The sequence below is a fragment of the Antennarius striatus genome, chromosome 10, assembly GCF_040054535.1.
Source record: "Antennarius striatus isolate MH-2024 chromosome 10, ASM4005453v1, whole genome shotgun sequence".
Taxonomy (NCBI): domain Eukaryota; kingdom Metazoa; phylum Chordata; class Actinopteri; order Lophiiformes; family Antennariidae; genus Antennarius; species Antennarius striatus.
Window position 1 is genome coordinate 3,672,202 of NC_090785.1, and position 22,725 is coordinate 3,694,926.

The 22,725-nt window shown below is 42.2% G+C and overlaps 1 protein-coding gene across 1 annotated transcript; it reads left to right on the forward strand.

Annotated features, from left to right (window-relative positions):
• Window positions 1–7,087: 7,087 nt before the first annotated feature.
• gpm6aa (glycoprotein M6Aa) lies at window positions 7,088–21,624 on the forward strand. Its single transcript, XM_068325433.1, has 7 exons — window positions 7,088–7,400; window positions 18,190–18,382; window positions 18,486–18,642; window positions 18,718–18,871; window positions 19,300–19,376; window positions 19,973–20,038; window positions 21,287–21,624. The coding sequence occupies exons 1-7, from the start codon at window positions 7,364–7,366 to the stop codon at window positions 21,437–21,439; spliced, it is 837 nt and encodes a 278-aa protein (XP_068181534.1). The 5' UTR covers window positions 7,088–7,363; the 3' UTR covers window positions 21,440–21,624.
• Window positions 21,625–22,725: the final 1,101 nt, after the last annotated feature.

The following is a 22,725-nucleotide window of genomic DNA, read 5'->3' on the forward strand; positions in this document are numbered from 1 at the left end:
ATATGGGCGATGAAATATCAATGGGATAATCAGGACTCATAAATAATAAATGGCACCATGGATTTTGCTGGCAAAGAAGGAAAATTGTTCAACATGCATTTCACCGGTTAAATACTGACATTATCCAGCATTTCAGGAGATTTTTCTGTTATCTTTTAGCAGAGAAATTTCCACGTGATCGTCCCAGATCCATTCATATGTCAAAGACATGTCACTTTCTCTCAAACAGAGCGACTGGAACTAGATAGATGGGCTAAAAGAATATATAATGAGACAACCCAGATATGATTTTGCCCAACCAATTATTCTGAATTGACAGCTGCAGAATTTTGTAGGTGGTGTCACAGCGAGAGGCCATAGAATATACATCTAAATACCCTTTAAGTTTGACAGCGTTGATTGTCACATTGTGTTCTTTCTGGAAAGATTAGGATTGTTTCACACATCTCATGGGTTCTTGTGCAGGGAATACAACTGAAAATAAAAGGCACAACTTACATTTAGTATGAAAATGTAAATCTATTTTTTACTTCATTGGTAATCTAAATTTTAAGCCATCTTTCTCAGCATTTGAGATATTCAGGCTCCACAAATCTGACATCACCGACCGGGAGCTTCTAATCCCAGTGGCCTGTTTTGCCGACTCCATCAGGAACACCCATAGGATGACAGAGGTCACGACAGAGCTGGATGTCAGCACAAACTGGATGACAAAAGAAGCCATCCTCCAAAGGTACTTGAGGCACCAGGCTGCTGAGAAGGTTCTTCACCCTGGTGACTCATCCAGGAAGTGATATTGGGTTTTCTGTGGGCTAAAATCTAAGTCGCCGTTACCACCTTATTTTTTACCATTTTTTGTGAGGTCACACTGATGTATGTGTTTCATTCTGAACAAACAGACAGAATGTTGGAACAGTAGATTGAGAACACGAGGTTAGATTGAAGGATTTTGTTATCTTCCTCTCCTGAATATATAAGTCAATGTGGCAAAGATACAGTATTTTGGATGTATTAAAGGTAAGTCTAATCTGAGTGAGCTGGCAGCCAAAAACCATATATGAATACCAATTCATGTGAATTATGAACATAACTGACTGTATGTTCTTCCATGTGCACTAAACAGATTTATTATACTGATGTAAAATTAATGGCAGCTGTCCTTAATCTGTTTCCTAGATCCCCCTTCAACAGAGTTAAGCTCCTCCTCAACATGAAATGGAACTTCTCAAAGCAGCTTCTCAGACATTCCCTGGTTTAGATCTAAAAATAACCGGATGACGGGTTGGACGCTAACGTATGGATATGTGCATCGCTTGATGTATGGTATGTTATTTCAGAATTTTTCAAAGTGCATTATATGGAATGTTACACCATGACATATAATTTATTTTGAAAGACAGTTGACAGTTGATGTAATTTATGACCGTGCTGCTCTGAATCCATCAGATTTAACCTGTACATATTTAGACCAGTAGGTGGCAGCATTGAGTCACAAATACATATAGCAGTAGCTGCAGAAATGGCTGACCTTATTTCTGACTGTGCTGTTACTTAGCTGTCTTTTGGTGAACCACACACATGCATCCTCCCCTACCTTCATCAAGGCAGCAGGCGGATAATTTCTGGTTTATTAAATGTTACAGTCATAATGTTCCATTTATTTCCAGTCCACTGTTGCAGGAACTCCTTCTTATAATGAATCCTTTTTTTTCCTTCTTCTTTTTTTTTAATTACAGACTTACAAATTACCTTGCTAGACATGGCGAATAAGCATCCACTGTGACGCGCAGATGTGAGAATGAATAATCCCACACCTGTGACGATGATTGCACAGCTGCGTCCCGAAGCGCACCGCATGTGAATACAGGTTTTCTGCCTAAGATTTAAGAATAATCAATCCTATGTTTCAGCTGCCCAATTTCATCGATTGATCATGGAACATCAGATACACATTGAATTTTCTGACCAACATAACAGAGCCATATGAAAGAAAAAGTGTTTTATTATGATTAAATATGCAGAGACCAAATATACATTATTCTTTTATATGATTAATATGGACATTAAAGCGTCTCACTGATGTCATCCACACTGACTATCCAGTGGCCCACAACAATATCATGAAATCTAGTCAGTCGCATCAATGAATAAACCTTTGCTAACAAATCATCTTGTCGTGTATGTGATCATTTTTCTGGATACTCGCAGGTGATTGGGGTTTTTTATGTGTGTGTGTTTGGTGGCAGAGCTATTCAGAGTAATCTCAAAGCACACAGTTATTCGGCATTGAATACAATTGAGCTGTGAAGCCAGTGAAAACAGATGACAGGATGATAAGTGTTTCTGGCGGGCTGCCTGGCTTCTCACGAGCCTGTGCTTTTAACAGACACTGGACAACTCTGCATTGATATGATCTCCACAGCGTCCATAAACTATTAGCCACAGACGATCATGAGATTCTTCGCTGTGACAGTGACATTAGACTTTGGCTTTTAAACAGCTTTATTGAGAGCAGCATTTCAGTCAGATGCAAAATCAGTCAATTACAGCAGCTCGTGTTACGCTACAGATCAAAGGTTGTGTTTCTTTAACATTGATTTTACTGTATATTCTTGGAGTAAGTGTGGACATGATGACATTCGACTAGCCTCTGAGATATCTCGCCCATCATTTCACTACGGTTGACAACGACTGGTAAAGCCTCTTTCCGTGATGCTGTAGACCTGACCTCCTTAATCTTTCAGTATCTCTTGATTTCCCTCAGCCTGACTGGGCGTGAACACAAATCAGCACTTAAGAGGAATAGGGAGGTCTACAGTTGATTCCTGCAGGCGCCTGCATCCGAATTTTGATTTTCAGTTTCGAGCTTCACATTTGGCTGCAAAGTGTCATGGTCCTGGTTCCAGTTTTCCCCCCTGTCCTCTGTATCCTGAATTCACTCCCACTCAATCCACTCATTCTTGTCACCTGTGTTGCTGAAGCCACCTTGATTCTCATCTCCAATCAGGCTCCACCTATTTAAACTCAGCTCAGCTCTCAGTTTTCTGTTAGCTTGTCAGCGACCCTTCCATCTCTCTACGGTCTCATATTGCTCAAAAAGACAGTATGCTCCAGAATTCAGATTCGTCTGTCATCCGTATTGGGCAGTTGACAGCCACCATGATGACATAGTTTTTATCCTCCATAGTTGCAGCTCTTTTTGTTTTTTTTTTATTCCAGTGTTGCCTTTGGGTCATAATTCAGTGCCCTGGCCCCACAACTTCACCTCAGAACAGTCAAAAGCAACAAAACAATCTGTTCCACTGTCTTTGCCTGAGCCTGAACATAAGCCCGAGTCGGTTCCAGAGCCTGAGCCTGAACCAGAGTGTGTTTCCGAGCCCGAGCTTGAACCCAAATCTGTTTCTGAGCCTGAACCCAAATCTGTTTCTGAGCCTGAACCCAAATCTGTTTCCAAGCCGGAGCCTCAACCCAAGTTGGTTTCCGAGCCTGAACCCAGATCTGTTCCTGAGCCTGAACAGATTGTTTTACTCCTGCTCAATCCACTCATTCTGGTCACCTGTGTTGCTGAAGTCACCTGATTCCCATCTCCAATCAGACTCCACCTAATTGAGCTCAGTTGAGGTTTCTTGGTCATTTTTGAGATTTTGCTGGTTTCTTGGATTTTGCCTGTTGGTGTGTTCCTTCCTGTTTCTGTTCACCTGAAATCTTTGTGGTTGTTTATATTAAACTATGAATATGAACTTCTCCCCTGGTCTTCTGCATGTGGGTCCTGCATCTACAGTCAGCTAGAAACAATACCATACAAATGCAAAATAATCAATTCATGCTGCACAAGACAGAACACCAGAGTTGATATATTGCCTGTATAATGCACAATAGATTACATGGCAAACACTAACAACGGTCCATGAGATTAGACACTTACATAAAAGCCACTGTTATGGTTAAAGGATGACGTTTGTATTTAGCCGACATCCACACGCCTCGCGCTGAATAATATCTAGGGCCTGGTTGCTATGGCAACTAGCAAGGCCATACTGGAGAGAGACCAGAAGACATTAATAAGCTTACTGTGAGCTACTTTGGCTCCTTCTGTTGGTCATGAGCGCGGGCGGCGGCGGTTGGATTTTCAAACCTGCCCATGTTACCATCATGCTAGGAAGAAAAATAAATAAATCTGCAAGCACATTCATACAAAAAATGATAAATAAGCATTTGTATCATGCATAAACAAATAATCATGGTATTTGTGATGATAATCAGAAATGTCAGGCAACTGATGTTAGAAACAGCGGAAGCCAGAAATGCCCTAAGAAAGTGTTTCACCATCTGTCGATATTTTCCTACTGGCATCTTGGTACCCACAGAGTGAAGGAAGCTCAAGTGGTGAGAGGATGCAATATAGGGAGGAGGGGGGGTGGGGGGGGGTCAGCACCTTGTTGGAAGCACAGACATGAACACTGGAGATGAGGGTGTGTGTGTGGGGGGGGGAGGGTATAAGTCTTTGTAAGATAAGGATTCCCTGGAAAAAAGCAGTAAATGCCCCAACCCTTTTAACAAAACCACGGTGAGCGACTGTGTGACCAAGGGTGGGGCTCTTTGTGTGTCGTCCTTAGCACACAGATGTGTGCAAAGTCATGTGCATATCAGATTTGAATATTTACTTGTGATTATGCAGACACCCCTAATGAACTGCTCTGATATTTACATATTTTTAATTTACTTGTTCTGCTGCTTGTTGTTCTCAATTTTCAAAAAACCCCAAGAGACAAAAATAATTAAATTCACATGAGTATTTTATTGGTCGCCTGCAAATAATACCACCCAAACATATATTAAGTTAGAATTCATTAGATCGGAACACGGTTCAAACGAGAAGCTATATTTAATTTCTTCGACTGACAGGTTTAGAAGTCATGCATGACAGATTAATAATCAATAAATGATTCATGTTTGGTTAAAAATAGGAATATAGAATGGAAATGTCAAACAAAATAAAATTGAAAAAGGCAGAAATGGACAACACGATTCATAATTGATGGATTCTCTTGGTCCTTTAAGCAAAAGCATTTGAAGAACCACCTGAAGAACCGGCGCAGCTCTGAACTGAGGAACGCTGAGTTCTGCAGAAAGTTCTGATAAACACACTACTTATCTATTGCATCAATTTTTGCATCACCTTTTGAAAGAACGCAACAATTTAACTGTAATTGGGACTATTGAAAGAGAATCAAATCATTTCCGTGGCTGTTCGCATGGGGGCATGTTTCTTGTCATCATCAAGCAGCATCAGCAGCAACACCAACGGAAAAACGAGAGATGACAACAACACAGCTGTTCACAATCTGCACATTATTCACAAACAGCTGACATATGGGACATCACTGGGAGTATGCTGCTGTCAAATAGGGTGTGTGTGTGTGTTTTTATTTGTTTTAATGCAGATGACTTCAGAGGAGAGAGTGTTCATGTTGGATATACATCACTCTTCACTGAAAGTGAAGCGTCAAGATCATAAAATCTAATCCGAGCATCATAATCAGGATTTAACAATCCGACTTGTCAAGTGAAGTGACCACAGGAAATTGGTTAGACACTAAACCACAGAAGGTTAATTGAATTATTTATTAAGATTTTGAATGAAGCAATTTCACATTAATAAAACATTACATTTTAACATTAATAAATCGTTATTTTTACATTGAAACAGCATAATTACTACAAAAAAAAAAACAATAATGGGATGTGTTTCCTACAAATTTAGTTTGTGGGGGGTTCTTTAATTACTGCAGATATGTTCGCCCTAATAAATAACATTTTGAAGTCGAAACAGATTCATGCGTATGAAGCTCTATGAGCAATATTAAGAGAGACGGCAGGGATTAGCAAGTGTCCAATTCATAATCCTGGATGAAACAAGCAGCGTCCATGAACACATCACGACGATGTCCCTGGGATGAACTGCTAAAGGAGTGCCTCAGGCAGCGGGAGGCGGAGGATGATGAGGAAGAGGGTGTGTAGTGGATTACTAAACCCCATCCATGAGTCGTATTATCAGCAGATAATGAGAACGGCTGACATGAGGAACTCCTACCTGTGGATAGAAACAGCTGGATTGAAGGACAGCAAAGAGGCTCTAAAGATTGTTGCACAACAACAAGGCCCGAAGCAATAGATCCGTAGGGGCAGGGGTCCGCCACTCAAGACCGGACCCAAGGTTCAGGCTATGCAAAGAAGTCTCTGATACTGTCTACGTCTGGTAGAGGATACTCCACCAGATGTGAGATATTTTATTTTAAAGGTTGATCACCCAAAAATGTAAATGATGTTGCCCAAAAAGTTTCATTAGACTTCTGAAGAAACCATAAGAATGTCGCACAATCTTTGACTTTAAATTTAAAATCAGCAAATGTGGGCAACCCTTATGCAGCGTCTGTCTCCCCTCCAAAGGCACCTCCTTGGCGACGTATAATTGAATCTGTGTGACTAATAAGATTAGGAGAATCCTATTTCAAAATCAGATGCCCCACCACCACCACCACCACCATCACCACCATCCCCATCCCTACCCCCCACCCTCATTTAAGGAGAGGCTGAGTTAATGCAGCAGAGTCACTGCCATGGAGGGTGGGTGGGTGAGTGGGGGGTGGGCAGGCTTAACCATTCTGTCTGAAAGCCAGGGGTGTTAAGGGTGGGCCAGAGAAGTAATGGTCACCGGCACCGGTTCTCGTTCACATGCGTCTAAACGTGGTGCAATCAGTAGATCTGGATTTCCTCCTCTGTCTCCATTCTGATCAGAAATAAAGGGAATCCTTAGAAATGTGTTGCCCACTCCTCAATTTTCACACAACCCACCCCCCACCCCCCATCCCTTGGAACACATGTGTTTTCCTGCTAAACATAGAGACTACCTCTGCCCCCCCCCCCATTTCCTCAAACCCCTCCTCCCCACCACACACACACACACACACACACACACACACACACACACACACACACACACACACACACACACACACACACACACACACACACACACACACACACACACACACCCTCCTCCTTCTCCACTGAGGACCAAGTAGGTTTTAAGCACTTGCCACAGCAGCTCACAATGGACAGCACCACAAAGACACAGTGATCCCTCGCTTTGCCCGGACGCTTGACAGAAACCACTGCTGACAGGCAATCTCAGCCTTCAGTAGGGACTAGTAGAGAAAGTGGGGAAAGAGACATAGACAGACCGAAAGACAACAACATTGTGGACTACTCTTTCACAGATAAAATAAGGGGTTTAAAATCTAAATCTATTTCTCCCCCCCCCTCAACATTTATCTTGTTGCTGTAAAACAGAATCAGAACAATGGAAGAGGACATGGATGAGGGGCAGACCCAAAAAGGTATGCAAGTATTTCTTTATATGCTTGGTTAGATTTACTTAATTTACTTAAGTAAATCTGACATGGGTGTTTTGTCAGTCTGTCAGCGCTGCCTCTAAAGAGGCAACTGCACAAATGTTAGCCTTTCCCTAATTCTGAATAGGGGAGCAGCTGTTTGTGGTAATTTCTTTGTCCATTGAGTGTCCATTGAAGACTGCACATCTATATGTGCAATTTGGAGAGTCAGAGGGGTGTGAACTGCTTTGGTGAAGGAAGGACCGTCTTTGTTTGCAGGCTAAAGCTTTTTATGCTTGTCTTGACGACTGAGTGGGGAAAATAGAGTGTAAAGAACCAAACTGGGCTTCTACACACATTAATCCAGCAGCTTTATGTGCTTTTCGTCCAGATACCAGACGTGTATCTTGCAGCAATCAATGTGGGTTCAATGCAGTAGCAGGGGTTTATTTCTCCCATGTTAAAAAAAGGCTGCGTTCGCTTTGTTCCAAATGGAATTGCTATTTATACTTCATGCACACCCCCACTAATGCCATCATTTCTCTGCATGAATGATTCAGTGTATGTTTGGAAGCTACAAAAGCAAGAGAGGGAGAGTATATATCTTTTTGTTCCCTCGTCGACTGCAACCTGTCAAATCAAGGTTTTCCTTCTCAATCGATTTTGAAACGATGCTTGAGCAGAGACGGACGGGACACCGTCGGCAGTTGTGCCAAAACCCACCTTTTGTCTCTGCATCCCATCGTCTCACGCCCTCTCATCTTCCCCTTCGTGTGTCATGCATGGCGTTGTATGATTTGGTTGCTCCTCCATGCCTCCCCTTTCCCTGCAGGCTGGCACTCCTTGCAGGCAACAGACATGAGTTGAGACAGTTGCCATGGCACTGGCCGAGTCTTCTGCTCCCACTCCTGCTGATGCCATTTCAGGAAAAACAGAAGTAGTTCACTGCTTCTGAGATTTTTAGGAAGAAAAGATGAAGATGCAAGGATGAAGACGTAGTCAGGTGACTGAGTAGAAGAAGACAGGTTGATTGACAGGTTGTAAGAAAGGACACTTATTTGGGATAAATCTGCAGCACTCGACTGTCAGTTTTCATCATCTAGTGGCTGATAGAGTGTATTTTATTTCCTATTGATCGAACTGAGTGATGGTATTGCTGTGGGTTCCCACATGAGGATGCAGCAGCCATGAGAATATGCACCAGCCTTACAGATTTTGGTCCAATACCTCTTGGTCGCCATTGCTAGGTGTGTACTCAGGCGTTCACTTTCACAGAGCTGTCAGGCTCGGCTATGAACACGAATGCTCAATCAACTAAATAATGCAGCCGTGCAATATTGCTTACATTTCTGCATACGAACCATTTTGAACGATTTTATGCAAAAAGGTTCTAATTAATTAGTATGTAACTACATTTAATACCAAAAGCTTTAATCGCAAACGCAAAACTAACATGTAAATCTGTTTTTCCAGAATACGTAAGAAACCAAAAACTACGAGGCGCCACATTTATTTTGACTGCAGTCAGAATTGATTAACATGAGCGCTTCTTTTTCTTCTTCTTCTTCTTTTTTTTTTTTGCCGATGACGTAATTGTTTTTCCGTCGTGTGATAAATTTCCTTAGTCTGAAAGGACAGATTTGAGTTTAAACTGAGGCAGAAATACTGACATGTAAGATGAAGCCGGAAGCAGAGAGTAACAGAAAAATGTTATCAAAAGAAATGGATGCATATCTTCTAAATGGTGATTATGGTCGGTGTTTGTACTGTGAGCACTGAGATCAAGTAAAAGATCTGTCTGTTACTTCGGAAGCTAAGCGCTGTGTGTTAGCATCCACTCAAAGGTCGACGGCCACCAGACCTGATTGAAGAAGATATTAACCTATAAAACATTTGTGTCTGACCTCACCTTCTCCCTGTAAACATAAAAACAGACTTTTTTTCCGCCCGTTTTTGGATTGCTAAGATTCATTTGCTTCCATCATAACTTTTCAGAAGTTTCTTCTTTGAAAACAGACTGAATGTCAACTGGTTGTAATTTTTAACATATGTTTTCCATAATGGTGCGGTCTGTGAAGAAACATATTTTATTTCTATCTAACAAAGTGTTGAAGAAACTGAGCTGAACCACACAGATTTAAGCAAGAATTGAGCAAGACCTTGTATGTTTTGGGATTTATTGCTCCTACAGGTTTTGGGAATATAATTTATGTGTGCAGCATAATTATGGACAGATAAACACATGTTTTCGCTGTTTTTACTCCATAATGAAAAACAATGAGTTGAAAACTTTCATGAGTTACACTAAAGAGAAGACGACTCAACAAAACTCGCTAGATGGATTAAAAATAGCAGCAAGAGGGGAAACGTGTGTTTTTGATTTGGGGTTTCAGTTCATCATTAAATAGTTTTGTGACAAGTTTAAAGCTTCAAAACTTGTGCTCTGCATAAATTGGTTTTATTTTGTCAAAATACTTCTAAACGTCACACATGTGGTTGTTTTTGTGCAGGAAATGTCAAATACGATACAGAGCAGACGTACAGATGTTGTTCTTTGGATGTTTGCAGATATAAATAGATAGAAATGACATCACCATAGCCACTCAAAAAATGAAAAACTTGACATACAATAAAGTAGAAGTGATATTGGATTTGAGTAGTTATTATCCTGCATACAAACACCTTTGTCAAAGGTTTACAACTACAAACACACAACTCAGCTACAATAAGATCAGGGAGCAAGATAGCATCCTCACTGGTCATGTGACCATGTGGCTGCTCCATCCAGTGGGTGACTTATGAAATGTTTGCTCCATTACTGATAATTGAAGGATAATGAGATGATCGATGAGTGCTCTGATGAAACGTGGCCAATATTGAAGCGCCTCTCAGATTTCATTTCAATCATTTTGATTTTCCAAATATCTGTAATTGTTTGTAGGAACTGCTACATCTTGTTAAGAACAATGAAATGGCTTCTATGATAACGGAAGTAGTCAAAAGATAAATATTCAAGACGCAAATCTGTTGCTGAAATATTAGTTCAAAGCCCGATTGAGTCCATCAAAATTCAGACAGAAGCACTGGACACTCAAATGCAGCACAAATTGACCCAAATGAACTGCAAAAATGACATTTCCCCGACAAAAAGACTCGGCCGTGTCAGTGGGTTCACTGGCAGCACGCCTAAAGCCCCTCTGTTTTCTCCTTCTGAAACAGCAAATCTCAGATTATGAGTCAGATGCACCAGGTGGGCACCGTCCACTTCAGCTGCTGGCCAAACATAGCGCAGCAGACATGAGCTCACACCCAACAATCAAGAGCATTTCATCCACGTAAATGCAGAAGACAAGTCTGCTTCTGAAGAGAAGTGCGAGTGATGTGTATCACTAACTCTTAATACCTGTAAAACTAAATTGCAGACTAGAACAGATGAAAAAGCACACGTGTCCACACTTCCTGTTGCCAAGAATGCACTCTGCAAGGCATCCCGAGTTCTCCTGTTTGATCAGGTAGATCAGAAGTTCATTGTTATATTTGTCCAAATGGTGGGAGATCATGATGAACACAGCGGACACAATGCACGGTGAATTTGAGATAGGGTTAGAGTCATTTGAAAAGTTGCAAAGAATAGATGCAAATGTAGGAAGACGAGTTTCGATTAATTAATTTCCACATGTGCACATAAGCTGTGGAGGATTTTCCTTGACATACATCTTGATGTGAAGAGCATCTGACATTAAAAAATGTAATTAATACATGCTTTTTATTGGACGGTTTGTCTCTCATAATGGCTTGGATGCGTTTTTCCAAAGCCACACCACTTAGCTGACATAATAGCTTCAGCCCTCCCTTCAGGACCACCGGCGCTCAGTGGGTTTAGACACCAACTCTCCACTTTGTCCTGACGCTCCTTCTCACTCTTATTGCTCTGAATCCTGAGCTGCCCTTGTCCAGAAGATGAGGTGGGGGCAGGGGTTATTTTTGTGAAGCTATTAGTGTTGGTGTTCTTTCTTTTTTAAATGCAGGACAACAAATGTTCAAAACATAATGAGGCATTTTGTGAACATTCCAGAAGTGGTTTGCGGCGTCACTGGCATCTTCAAATCATTGTCTGCTGGTGCGTACTTTCAAAATAAAGTCATTTGCATGAATTACGGGTATTTCTAAAATTTGAATGTGCACAATTTGGCCTCTTTTACAAAATAAAGCAAGTTTTGTATTTCAATTGGAGATGGGATGCTTCAGAAAATACCATTACACCGTGAGAGTGAAGAAATGTTCAGGAGCTGGGACTGAAATCACGACGCTTCTTGGTGCTGGCGGCCCATAATGTTTGTCGTCACATTCAAAATGTTTTTATCCGGCCTCACACGCCGCCTCCGTTCCGTAAGCGTTCCCATATTCGCCAATTCGGCTCCTGGAGTGAGCCTCATACAGACATGAGAAACAAACATCTCATGGTCGTTCTCATCCACCTCTGAGCCAGAAAGGATGAGAGGAAATTGGTGGATGAGCTGGACCTGGGCTCTAACATCCCTTTATGACCCGAGGGGGGGTGGGGTGTGTGTTGGGGTGGGGTGGGGGGGGGGGGTATCTGCGTAATGTGTCTCATGCACTATTGTCCCACTGAATTTGTTGACATACAGTAAGTGGGTCACGGCTCTGAAGTACTCAGTCTATTCTCAGATTTTGTGCTGCGGTTGACATGGCAACCATACTGGTTGATTAAACATGCGCAGAGGAGATGGGGATGGGGGGGGTGGGGGAGCTGAAAAAACCTGCTTGCTTCAGGGGATGGGGGGGGGGCTGCACATTAAATATAGGAAAGCAACAAGACCATACACCCATTACTCTCAGACTTCCACAGACACACCATCCCCCCACCGAGGTCTCTCTCTCAGTCTAGGACCAGGCTCGCTGCCACCCCACCCCCATAGAATACTCCTCTGGTAACAAGGAACTAATAACTGTTAGCTGCATGCACAGAAATGTGTGTGTTTGGAGGTCTTGCAGCGTATGTGGAGTCAGCGTGCAGCAAATGTAAAATTAAATTATTCTCTATACTCTGTCACCCCCCCCCCAAATTTAATTAATTTTATTCCTCTAAAACAGCATCTTATTAATTCTCTCTGTAGTTTTATTCAATAGCCCAAACCTTACATTTATTTCTGAGTGAAAAATAAAAAACAAGCCATTTCAAATCAAAGATGCACCAACAAAGACACACAATGATTACAGGCTAATTTATCTTTTTAAAAGAAATTCTAGCCTGGTTTTTATTTGAGGATGAATGTCATGCTGACTGAGATCTGTTTTATTACACCTAAAATGTCTTTTATCAGGTCCAATAATGTTTAAGCATCTCTGATATTTGCACAACTGAAACCTTTCAGATGAAGTGACTCACAACGGTTGTGTTATAATCAAGAGGTTAAACGGAGTCTTGCCATAAGAGACCCCCGACAGAACACAAGAGTGACCCAACCCCCATCCTCTCAATGAAAAGTTTTCCACGCACTTCAGAGGAAAAAAGTCTGCAGAGATTTGATATCGTTAAAATCCTGATATAAAAATATTCAATGCATTTCTTTAGGATGGCAGGTTTTTATGGCTGTATATTTTGCAATTTTCTACTGCAATTTATTTCTCTGTCAGGTTTTTACTCTAAAAAACAAAATTGGATTCATGGGATTTTGCTATTTTGTGCATCTCAACACAAATACACAATAAAGGGATGGATTTTACAACGGATACCTGACCGCACAGTTTTGTGTACACAAGTGTCTACAGTATTTGTGTGTATATGATAAGTGGAATTGACTGATTCACATGTAAACAACGATGAATTCATTTGAATGCAGCTCCGCTAATAAAACATGTGGCCTACATATGTCTCTAATTCTGGAACGAATCTCCAAAAACAAAACAGCTGCTCAACAACCAAAAGCTTAATTTAAGGAACAATACAAAGAATTATTCCTGCAGCAGCAGGGTCAGTGAGTGCAATCATATATTTTATTTGAATTTGTATTTTTTTTTGTGGTTATGCAAGCGCTCAAATTTCTTGGAGTCAAGTAATTGTTACAGTACTTCACATTTGAGTATTGGGCACCATGCAACGGACAAGACTTCCTGTAAAAAAAAAAAAAAGTTTAAAAAAAACCAGGAAGCAACTCAAATCCAAGCATAGAACCACCAAACTGAAGAAAATAGATGAAAATGTAGAAAAAAACTGCGAATATAAACTGAAAATATCCTCGTGTGTCACTTATAGGCAGCTCTTCCATCTGCCTGATGCCACGTTTGTTTGAAGGACCTCATTTAGCTCTGAGTATTTAGGGAGAAGCACGTCTCTCATGTGCATTCTGGCTGTATGTGTGTGTGTGTGTGTGTGTGTGTGTGTGTGTGTGTGTGTGTGTGTGTGTGTGTGTGTGTGTGTGTGTGTGTGTGTGTGTGTGTGTGTGTGTGTGTGTGTGTGTGTGTGTGTGTGTGTGTGTGTTTGTGTCCTTTTGCCTGTCGGATATGACACTGACAGATGGAGGAGAAGTGGGTGGTGGGAGGGGCCTTGGGAGGGGGGTCATCTTTTCTCTTTGTGTCAGGGAGACGCCGTCTGTTGATTGGACGGCAGTGTTTGGGGTCATGAGGGCTTTTATTTTTGAAACAGAGGCTTTTTTTGTGCATGGAGGGGCAAAAAAATACACTTGAAGCCACCATAACCTGAAGACGTATGTCATTATATGTCCAGATTCAAAAGTTTACCAAGCACTACTTGGCTTGTTAGCATATTGTTATCCTTATTTCTATTTAGATCAGATTAGCAGGTAAAGTGGGGCCAACATCTCAACTTGACATGCTGTCAGTCTTTGCTTCAGAGAGCCAGGGCTGCACCTGTGAGCGATCCAAACGCTAAGGGTTCCTCATCCGGCGAGGAATGTTTTATTTTCATTGCAGGTAGTGTCGGGCCAAGGAGAAAGCATGAATAATGAATGTGAGAGACTTAGCGCTCTGCTACACTGTGCTGCATCTAAATTATGGACCGAGCATCTAGCCGTCTCTCCCGAGTCGTTTCGCGCCATCACTCGCCATTTTTCACCATCTCCATCTGCAGTCGTTTCAAATCAGCCCAGACTTTAAAGAAGAAAAAGGAAGCAGAGGAGGTGCCGCTGTGAGGAGGAGGTTTTCTGTTTGATGCAGAGAAGTAAATTACAGATAATCAAACGCTGCATCAGTCAGACCGCAAAACGCAGCATCTGAAGGTTTAATCAGAGAGGATCATCATGCAGGCTTGATGGAATGTTCGGCTCATGCTAACGTCCACTGAAGTCAGTCATCTAGTCAGAAGTCATTTTAAACCTGCCTTTGAAATCCAGCTTCAGTATCATTTATGACGATACGCCGACTTGTGAAGGGAAGAATTCCCACTCATTCCAACTCTGTGACCCAAATGTCTGTTCTGCTCTGTGTAACCATGTGAGCCAGAGCGATCACCGGCATAAAGCGAGTGGTTGAACTGCAGCTTGGGGGCGTTCTGGATCCGAGCTGGGAATGCTCACCGGGAACGTTGCAAGAACCTAGAAGTCACTTAAAAACCCTCAGAGAAGTCATGACAGAGGCGACAGGGCTGAATCGGGACATTTATAACTGCTTCAAAAAGAAGACCAATTACAATTTAAACCTGCTGGATATGAAAAAACATAAATTATTGATATTCATTTTAGTGGGTAGTCTGGAATAATTAATACAACAAACTGGGAAACATCCAGTAAAGATTATAATTCGCATCGGCAGAATATGAGAGTGAAGTAGTCTGATGACATATTATCTGTTGAGAAAGAAAGACAATATATTTCCCGTAACTATGGCAATTTAAGGTCTCAAATTCAGTGCATTTTGGCTTATTGATTCTTTTATTCAAGCAACTTGACAAAATGAATGCTGCTGTTTCTAGTCACAGGGAAAAGTTTAACAAAATAAAAGTCTATAAAAACTCTCTGGGCTTGTTGTTGGGCTGGCAATATAGTCCACGCTATACGTTTATCATGTTGCTGTTGTTATAAACAAACACACAAGGATTACTGTTCATATCAGCGACTGTGATGTATAAGTAAGTAGTATAAGTGCAATGCAAAAATTCTCAGGGAAAAATACCAGACTAAACTGTTGTTTCCATGGGAACAAATTTATTTATTTATTTTGACATAGCCGACAAAGGGATTAGTGCCTAGTGGCCGGATGTGTTATAACCAGTCATGACACTTGACTTCTAGATCCGGTCGCTGTTGTTCTGCATCAGAGGAAAGTAAAATACATTCAGAATGAACAAAAGCAGGTTTCCAGTTCAAGCTGGATTAATCTGTGAGCAGAATGGTAAATAATACAGAGGCTGTAAACCTCGGAGGACTTGAGGGACGTGACGTAAATAATTTATGACACTTCTCATCCTTCTTCATGTGAAGCATGAGCTCCAAACATCTACAGCGGGGAAAAAATAATAAAAAATCACCCTCCGCAGTGTCTCAAAGGTGCATTAAAAACTAAAACGGCACAATTAAAATTGGTTTTCTCCCCATGTAAGTAATAACCGTGCCCACTCCGGGTAATTCCTGTAAGACGTTCTTCTTCTTCAGCAAACCCAAAAAACCCACAGTAGCAAAATTTATGGAAATAATGAGAATGAATCGGGTTCGTTGGTTCCAGCAGGATAACTCGTATAAACATGAAACTAGGGTTAAAAATAAAAAAGATAATTTATAGTATATAATTATCGAGTCACTCGTCTGTTTTGCTGCATATTTAATGATAACAGTTTGAGCGATCGCTCTGACTTTAATAGACTCACTTGAGCATAGAAAACGGTGACTACTCTCTCTCCTCCTTCAGAAAAACACCTCTGCAACAATTAATCCAGTCTCTTCCTGTTCCCTAAGATGAAAACTCAAGGTAGAGATGCTATTTGCCTATTTCTGGCTGTCATTGAATGACAAGAAGTATATTTTATTCCATTATGCCAAATCTTGAAGAGACTTCTAGTACTGACACATCGGTGACAAACCCTGAAAAAATGTTGATTTCAAAGTGAAAATGCGATCAATGGAACCCAACGGTGTCAATGAAGCCGTTAAAGATCACTTGGGATTAACAATTGGTCAGTAGTGAATGGGTTTGATTGTCAACAGCAGGACCGTGAGCATCTTTCCGTCGGCAAAATATTGACTAATGGATCCACTTGTAAGATTATCTGTAGGACATAGACAGAAAACCAAATGCGTGATCTGCTCCAGGCGTACGAGCAGGGATAATACAATCGGAAACTTTCCCGACACGCTGCTGAACGACTTGTTATTTATATAAATCAACTGTTGATCAAAAGCAACAAATTCCCACTGCTTCTATTTCAGGGCATCTGGGGGAACTCCTGACATCTGTGCCTTTGAGAGCCGTTGAAAACATTAGGATCATAGAGAACATTGAAATGAACTGTTTGGCACAAATTGTTTTAAACCAGGTTTTTGTTTTTTTTGTTTTTAAATGTTTTATGCAAAGTGCATCCATCGGATGGCATTCACGAGGCAGCATCAGCCTCAGCAGCATTTAGAGAGTCCTTGAAGCCTGAGCCCCCAACAGGTCGACAGACTCTCTTGAATTAAGGTGTAAAACTACATAAGTGTTTGTCAGACGGCACTCTGAGCCCCTGGTGGTCCAAATGGCACCAAAGGTGTGCTGTCTCCTCAATTTAATATCTCCCGGGTAACAGCCCAATTCACCCCCCAGGAAGGTTGTGTAACGGTAAACCGCTTGAAACCCTTTTATTTTAGGTGAAAGCAGGGGTGAATCCTCCATCGGAGGCTCCAGACATGTTCAACCAGCACCGATAACGTCATCCCTTAAATCTCTCGGTCGACCTGGCCAGAGACACTAAAGTGTGGAAAAGAGGAGAATAGACATTCTGGATTACATCCGAATGGCGAGGGTCGAGCTGCATTGAGCGTCTGTGAGACAGTGAGATAATAATAAAAAAAAAGAAGAAGAAATGGAGCTGGAAACACCCTCGATGAAAGATCTTGAAATCTTTTATCATCTCATAAAAGCCACGGTGGAACCTGGCTGTTCTGTCGTGGGGTTGAGCGCGGGGAGCGGATGCAGATGAATTCGATCATCGTGAAGAACGATGACGCCACCGATCATGAGGGATTTTTCACTCCTATGAACAAAACATTACATTTGCGCTGTTTTTCCACACAGGTATCGATTCTCCATATCTGTGCGCTTCTTAAACTGCAACGCGCTGCATCGCCCTACAAAGACTGATTTGGCTTCTGGGAAGAAAACCAGGACGGTTTGAGAAATGACTGACTCAGTAACCCCTAAAAACACACACACACACACACACACACACACACACACACACACACACACACACACAGACACACACACACACACACACACACACACACATACAAGCCCAAACTGAAAGCCTCCTAAATCTAAAGCTTCTCATATGGACACACTCCTTGTGTTTACACACTCGGCTCCTCCGAGAGCAATCTGTGCTGCAGGAGATTGAAGCCGAGCGGTGATTAGTCACCTCGGGGGCCACGGGGACAGGAAGCCAGGCTCAGAGGAATGAGGTTAAAGGTCACGACCACCAACTAAAAGCCCTTCTTGATGTCGTAGCGCCGAATAAAACGTCAGCGTCTTCTGCGGAGCTGAAAGACTGATGGGAAAAAAAATAAATTTTGTGGACGTTGCACAAATCAGACTCCACATTGACTCCTCTTTGGTGTGTCTTCAGGGTGCCTCGAGTGCTGCATCAAATGCCTGGGGGGGATCCCGTACCCGTCCCTCATAGCCACCATCTTGCTGTACGCGGGCGTGGCTCTGTTCTGCGGTTGCGGACACGAGGCCCTGTCCGGCACCGTCACCATCCTCCAGAACTACTTCGAGGTGGTGAGGAGCCCCGTGGACGCTCTGGACGTCTTCACCATGTGAGTAAAATCGGACGGCGCGCTGCGTCACGAAGGATGAAGAATTGACTTTTTTTAGGTTTATGTGTTTGTTTGTTTTTCCCTTGATTCCTTCTCCATCCAGGATCGACATTATTAAGTACGTGATCTACGGCATCGCCTCGGCTTTCTTCGTGTACGGCATCCTGCTGATGGTGGAGGGCTTCTTCACCAGCGGCGCCATCAAAGACCTGTACGGAGACTTCAAGATCACCACCTGCGGACGCTGCGTCAGCGCTTGGGTAGGGTGAACGCTGTCTCCGTCACACGTCTAGTTAGATGTGGTTTAGATCTGACTCTAGATTTTATTCCTGTAGTTCATCATGCTGACGTACATCTTCATGCTGGCCTGGCTGGGGGTGACCGCCTTCACCTCCATACCCGTCTTTATATATTTCAACATCTGGAATATCTGCCAAAACGCCACCGTGCTGGAGGGGGCCACGCTCTGCCTGGACCCACGCCAATACGGTAAGATAAGAAAACACCCCCCCCCTACCTCACCGCCATCCCTACGCCATGTGCGTTGGACCCACTGTTTCTCTTCCTTATGCTATCCTGGTAACTTTAATGATCCAGAATAATGTTGTGTTAAACTGAGATAAAGGTCCGTCGTACAAGCGGCTTCATGCGACTCATTATTCTTAATTAATGCCCCCACTTTCAGTCCATTAACCACCAGAAGCCACTTCCCCTGCCTCTGTGTCAACTACATTTGCGGCGCCACCGTCACGTTATAAGGCCTGTAATTTGCCTGCACGTGACATTCCGTCCATTAAGTCTGCGTTATTTTTAATTGCCAAATATTTGACGTGGAATTTGTTAGTCTTTGTCGACATTTTGTGGCACGTCACCTTTTTAATACATGCGTCATAAATAAATAAAGCAATTTATTTCAGGTATCGTGCCAATCGCTGATGCGAAAACGGTCTGCGCCGGATCGGAGAAGTTCTACAAGATGTGCGAATCCAATGAGGTAAAGTCAAAATGACTTCCAAAGAATTATAAAAGCAAAGTTCTGTAGATTACATAAATAAATTCTAGTCCTGTTTTTGCCACAGTTGATTTGTTTTCCTGACTTACATAGAAGCTACTTGATGGATTTCCATGAAACGTAGTGCTTGGAGCAGAATTAAGACTTTTTTTAAATTGCAATTTTGGTCAATTCAAGAAAAAATACTCCAAATTCTGTCCGAATTATAAATTTGGATGAAACTTGCTGCAAAAAGGAGGACATTTTTATATCAAAAGAGTGCTTCTGGGCAAAAAGATGTGAATTTCTGTCACATGTCTCGATAGAATTTCTTTTGGGTTTAATTGAATTGAAAAGAAACAGCTGGGCATTCCCTTTGGGCATCCTTCTAGCTGCCAGCGAGTCAGTAAACACAATTCTGGATACAGACGATAGAGACAAATGTGATTATGAGTCATTTTTACTGCAACAAATACTGAGAGACTGGAAAGCCTCATTCTTTTAAGCATGTGACAAAATTGAGCAGTTGGGGTTAGAATTAGGGTTGGCGTTAGAATAAACTGCATGTTAACGTCTTCATGTTTGAATTTGTGCCACAGCTGGACATGACTTTCCACCTGTTCATCTGCGCCCTGGCTGGAGCCGGGGCCGCCGTCATCGCCATGGTGAGTCCATGGGATGGGATAAAAACCTGAGAAATGAAAGCGTGATAATAGATTTACACCCAGTTACCGTGGGATGCACCTTATAGAACAATGCAGAATTTCATATTGTTACAATCATACATTTGTCTCCACTGTGAGCAAAGTAATCCTCAGCGGTGGGAGTAAAAGGAGGAAATAAAGCCAAGCGCGTTCTATTCTGCCTGCCCCCTTGTTTGCCTGTGAGGGAATATCTGCGGCTGGGAGAGAAGGCATTTTGGCGCAGTGAAAACGACAGGGTTTGTCTCCCTCCCTCTCCCTCTCTCTCTCTCTCTCTCTCTCGGAGGCGCTGGGCATGTCATGGTCGTTGTCATGGAAACAGCAAGAAGAAAGGCTCTCAGATTGTTGCGAACATCACTCAGTAATTTGTGAGGAGCTATTGTCTGAGAAACAGAAAGTGTTTGCTTGTCAGAGACGATGCTGCACATTTTCCCACATAGTCCGCCGCCCCCCCCCCCCACTCACCCACCACCACCACCACCACTCCCACTCCCACCCCCTCAACAACACACACACCCTTCGCAGCAGATGGCGGAGATAATTCATCACAACAGAGACATTGATGCCCCACAATAATGAACCGCCATCAAAAACAACCTTCAAAGCCAAAATTGAGCAGTAACAAATTTTTCAAAATGCGAACGGGCCCCCGAGGACAGAAGCTCGCACACAAGCGGAGCAGTGTTGGCGTTTTCTGTTCGTGACTTTTCCGATGCGTGATCGCTCGTATTTCGGCCAATAGAAACATGAATGCGGAATCCCTCGCAAAGGGAAAGGCTTTTTACAACGATCATTAAAGCACATTCATTATAACCTCAGCTGCCATGGTAACCGAGATCCAAAAGCACTTTTAGCACCACGCTGCCACCTGCTGGAGCATTTGAGAAGTTCGTTCATGTGAGATTTAAAAGGCTAAACAGTACAATGCGTTTTAGTTTATTAAGTAAGTAAATAAATAATACATAAATACTATAAAACAAACTCTTATGCTTTTATTATATTTCTACTGGTGTCATAAAATATATGAGACCAGTAGAAATACCACATTGTATGATTCCAATTATATTTTTGTTGAATTTGTTCATTATTTTCCTACCGTTGATTGTTTTTGAATGTGAATTCCACGTGTAATTTTGATTTTTGTGAATAAAACTGCTGTTTAAAAATTGGAAAAATGAACTTCCACCTCCCCCACCCCCACCCCCCCAACAGATCCACTATCTGATGGTGCTGTCAGCCAACTGGGCCTACGTGAAAGACGCCTGCCGGATGCAGAAGTACGAGGACATCAAGTCGAAGGAGGAGCAGGAGCTTCACGACATCCACTCCACCCGCTCCAAGGAGCGTCTCAACGCCTACACATAAAGACCAGCGCGAGGCCTGGCCCTGCCGCTCCGGCCTCTCTCCCTCTCTTCTTCTCTCCTGTCTTTCTATCCGTCTCTCTCTACCATCCCCTCCCGAGGGGGGGCAGATGGCGCCTAGGGCCCTTGCCACTGCTGATGTCACTGGTGCGTTGTATGACAATGTGGTCTGGGGTGGGGTGGGGTGGGGGAAGTCACAAAAAAAAATCCTTCTCAGTCACAAACAGCATTTCAGATGAAAAAAATAAATAAAAAAGCCCCTTTACCTCTCTCATGGATGGTGTTATGATTCTAATTATGGCAGTTCTATTATTCTCAATACAAGTCGTTTAGTGTGGGAAGTAGTTTTAGCGTAGTCTGTAGAATCAGAACCAGCAGTAGTATTTTAGCTTTTTCACTTTGAATTTATTTTGATTTTGTTTTTACTTGAATTTCCATTTGATGCTTTGTGTAATTTTTGCTCTCATTCATAAATTGATTTTTTTTTTTTTTTTTTTTTTACCAATTTCTGAGGGGGGTCAACAGGGGCTTCAAAGGGTTTTCAAGCACATTCCTCATGTTGTGTGTGTGTGTGTGCGTGTGTGTGTGTGTGTGTGTGTGTGTGTGTGTGTGGGTGGGTGTGAGTGGGGATTTCATGTGTGACACCTATTTACCGTGTGTGTGAACAGATCATTGGTTTTAAAGCTAGTTCAACTTTTGTCATACAGGTACTCCCAGGGATTTAAGCCCACTTTTACAGGAAAGTAATTCAGCCTCTTATTCGAGAGCGCGACAACTGAAATGATAAATACCAAATCATTACAGAAAAACAAATATTTGCTAGACGTGCCAAGCCTGGTAAACAGGAAACAATGACTTTGAGAGCTATCAAAGACGTGATTAGAAGAATACAAAGAAATAATGGGGTTATTTTCTGATAATCTTGCCAATTAAATGTATTTTAGGACTGTGAATGGTTTCCATTGTTTTCAATCACAAGCCACAAAAGCACATGCAAACATTTCATAAACCCTTTTTTTTTTTTCATTTCTTAAAAAGTGGAACTTTATAAATACTAAACTTCTGTTTTTGCAGAAATCTGCACTGTATATACTGATATATCAAAGCTTACACCTTCCTTTAGCGCAGGCAAATTTACGCGACATCAACCTGACATCAGCATGGGTCAGTCCGCTCCGCATCAATCAGTCTCGACAGAAAAAGAAACCCTGGTGATAAATAAAAAAACTTGTTGGTGTCGTGGAACTCCTTGGTGGAATTATCAGATGTGAGAACAGTGTGTATCACAGT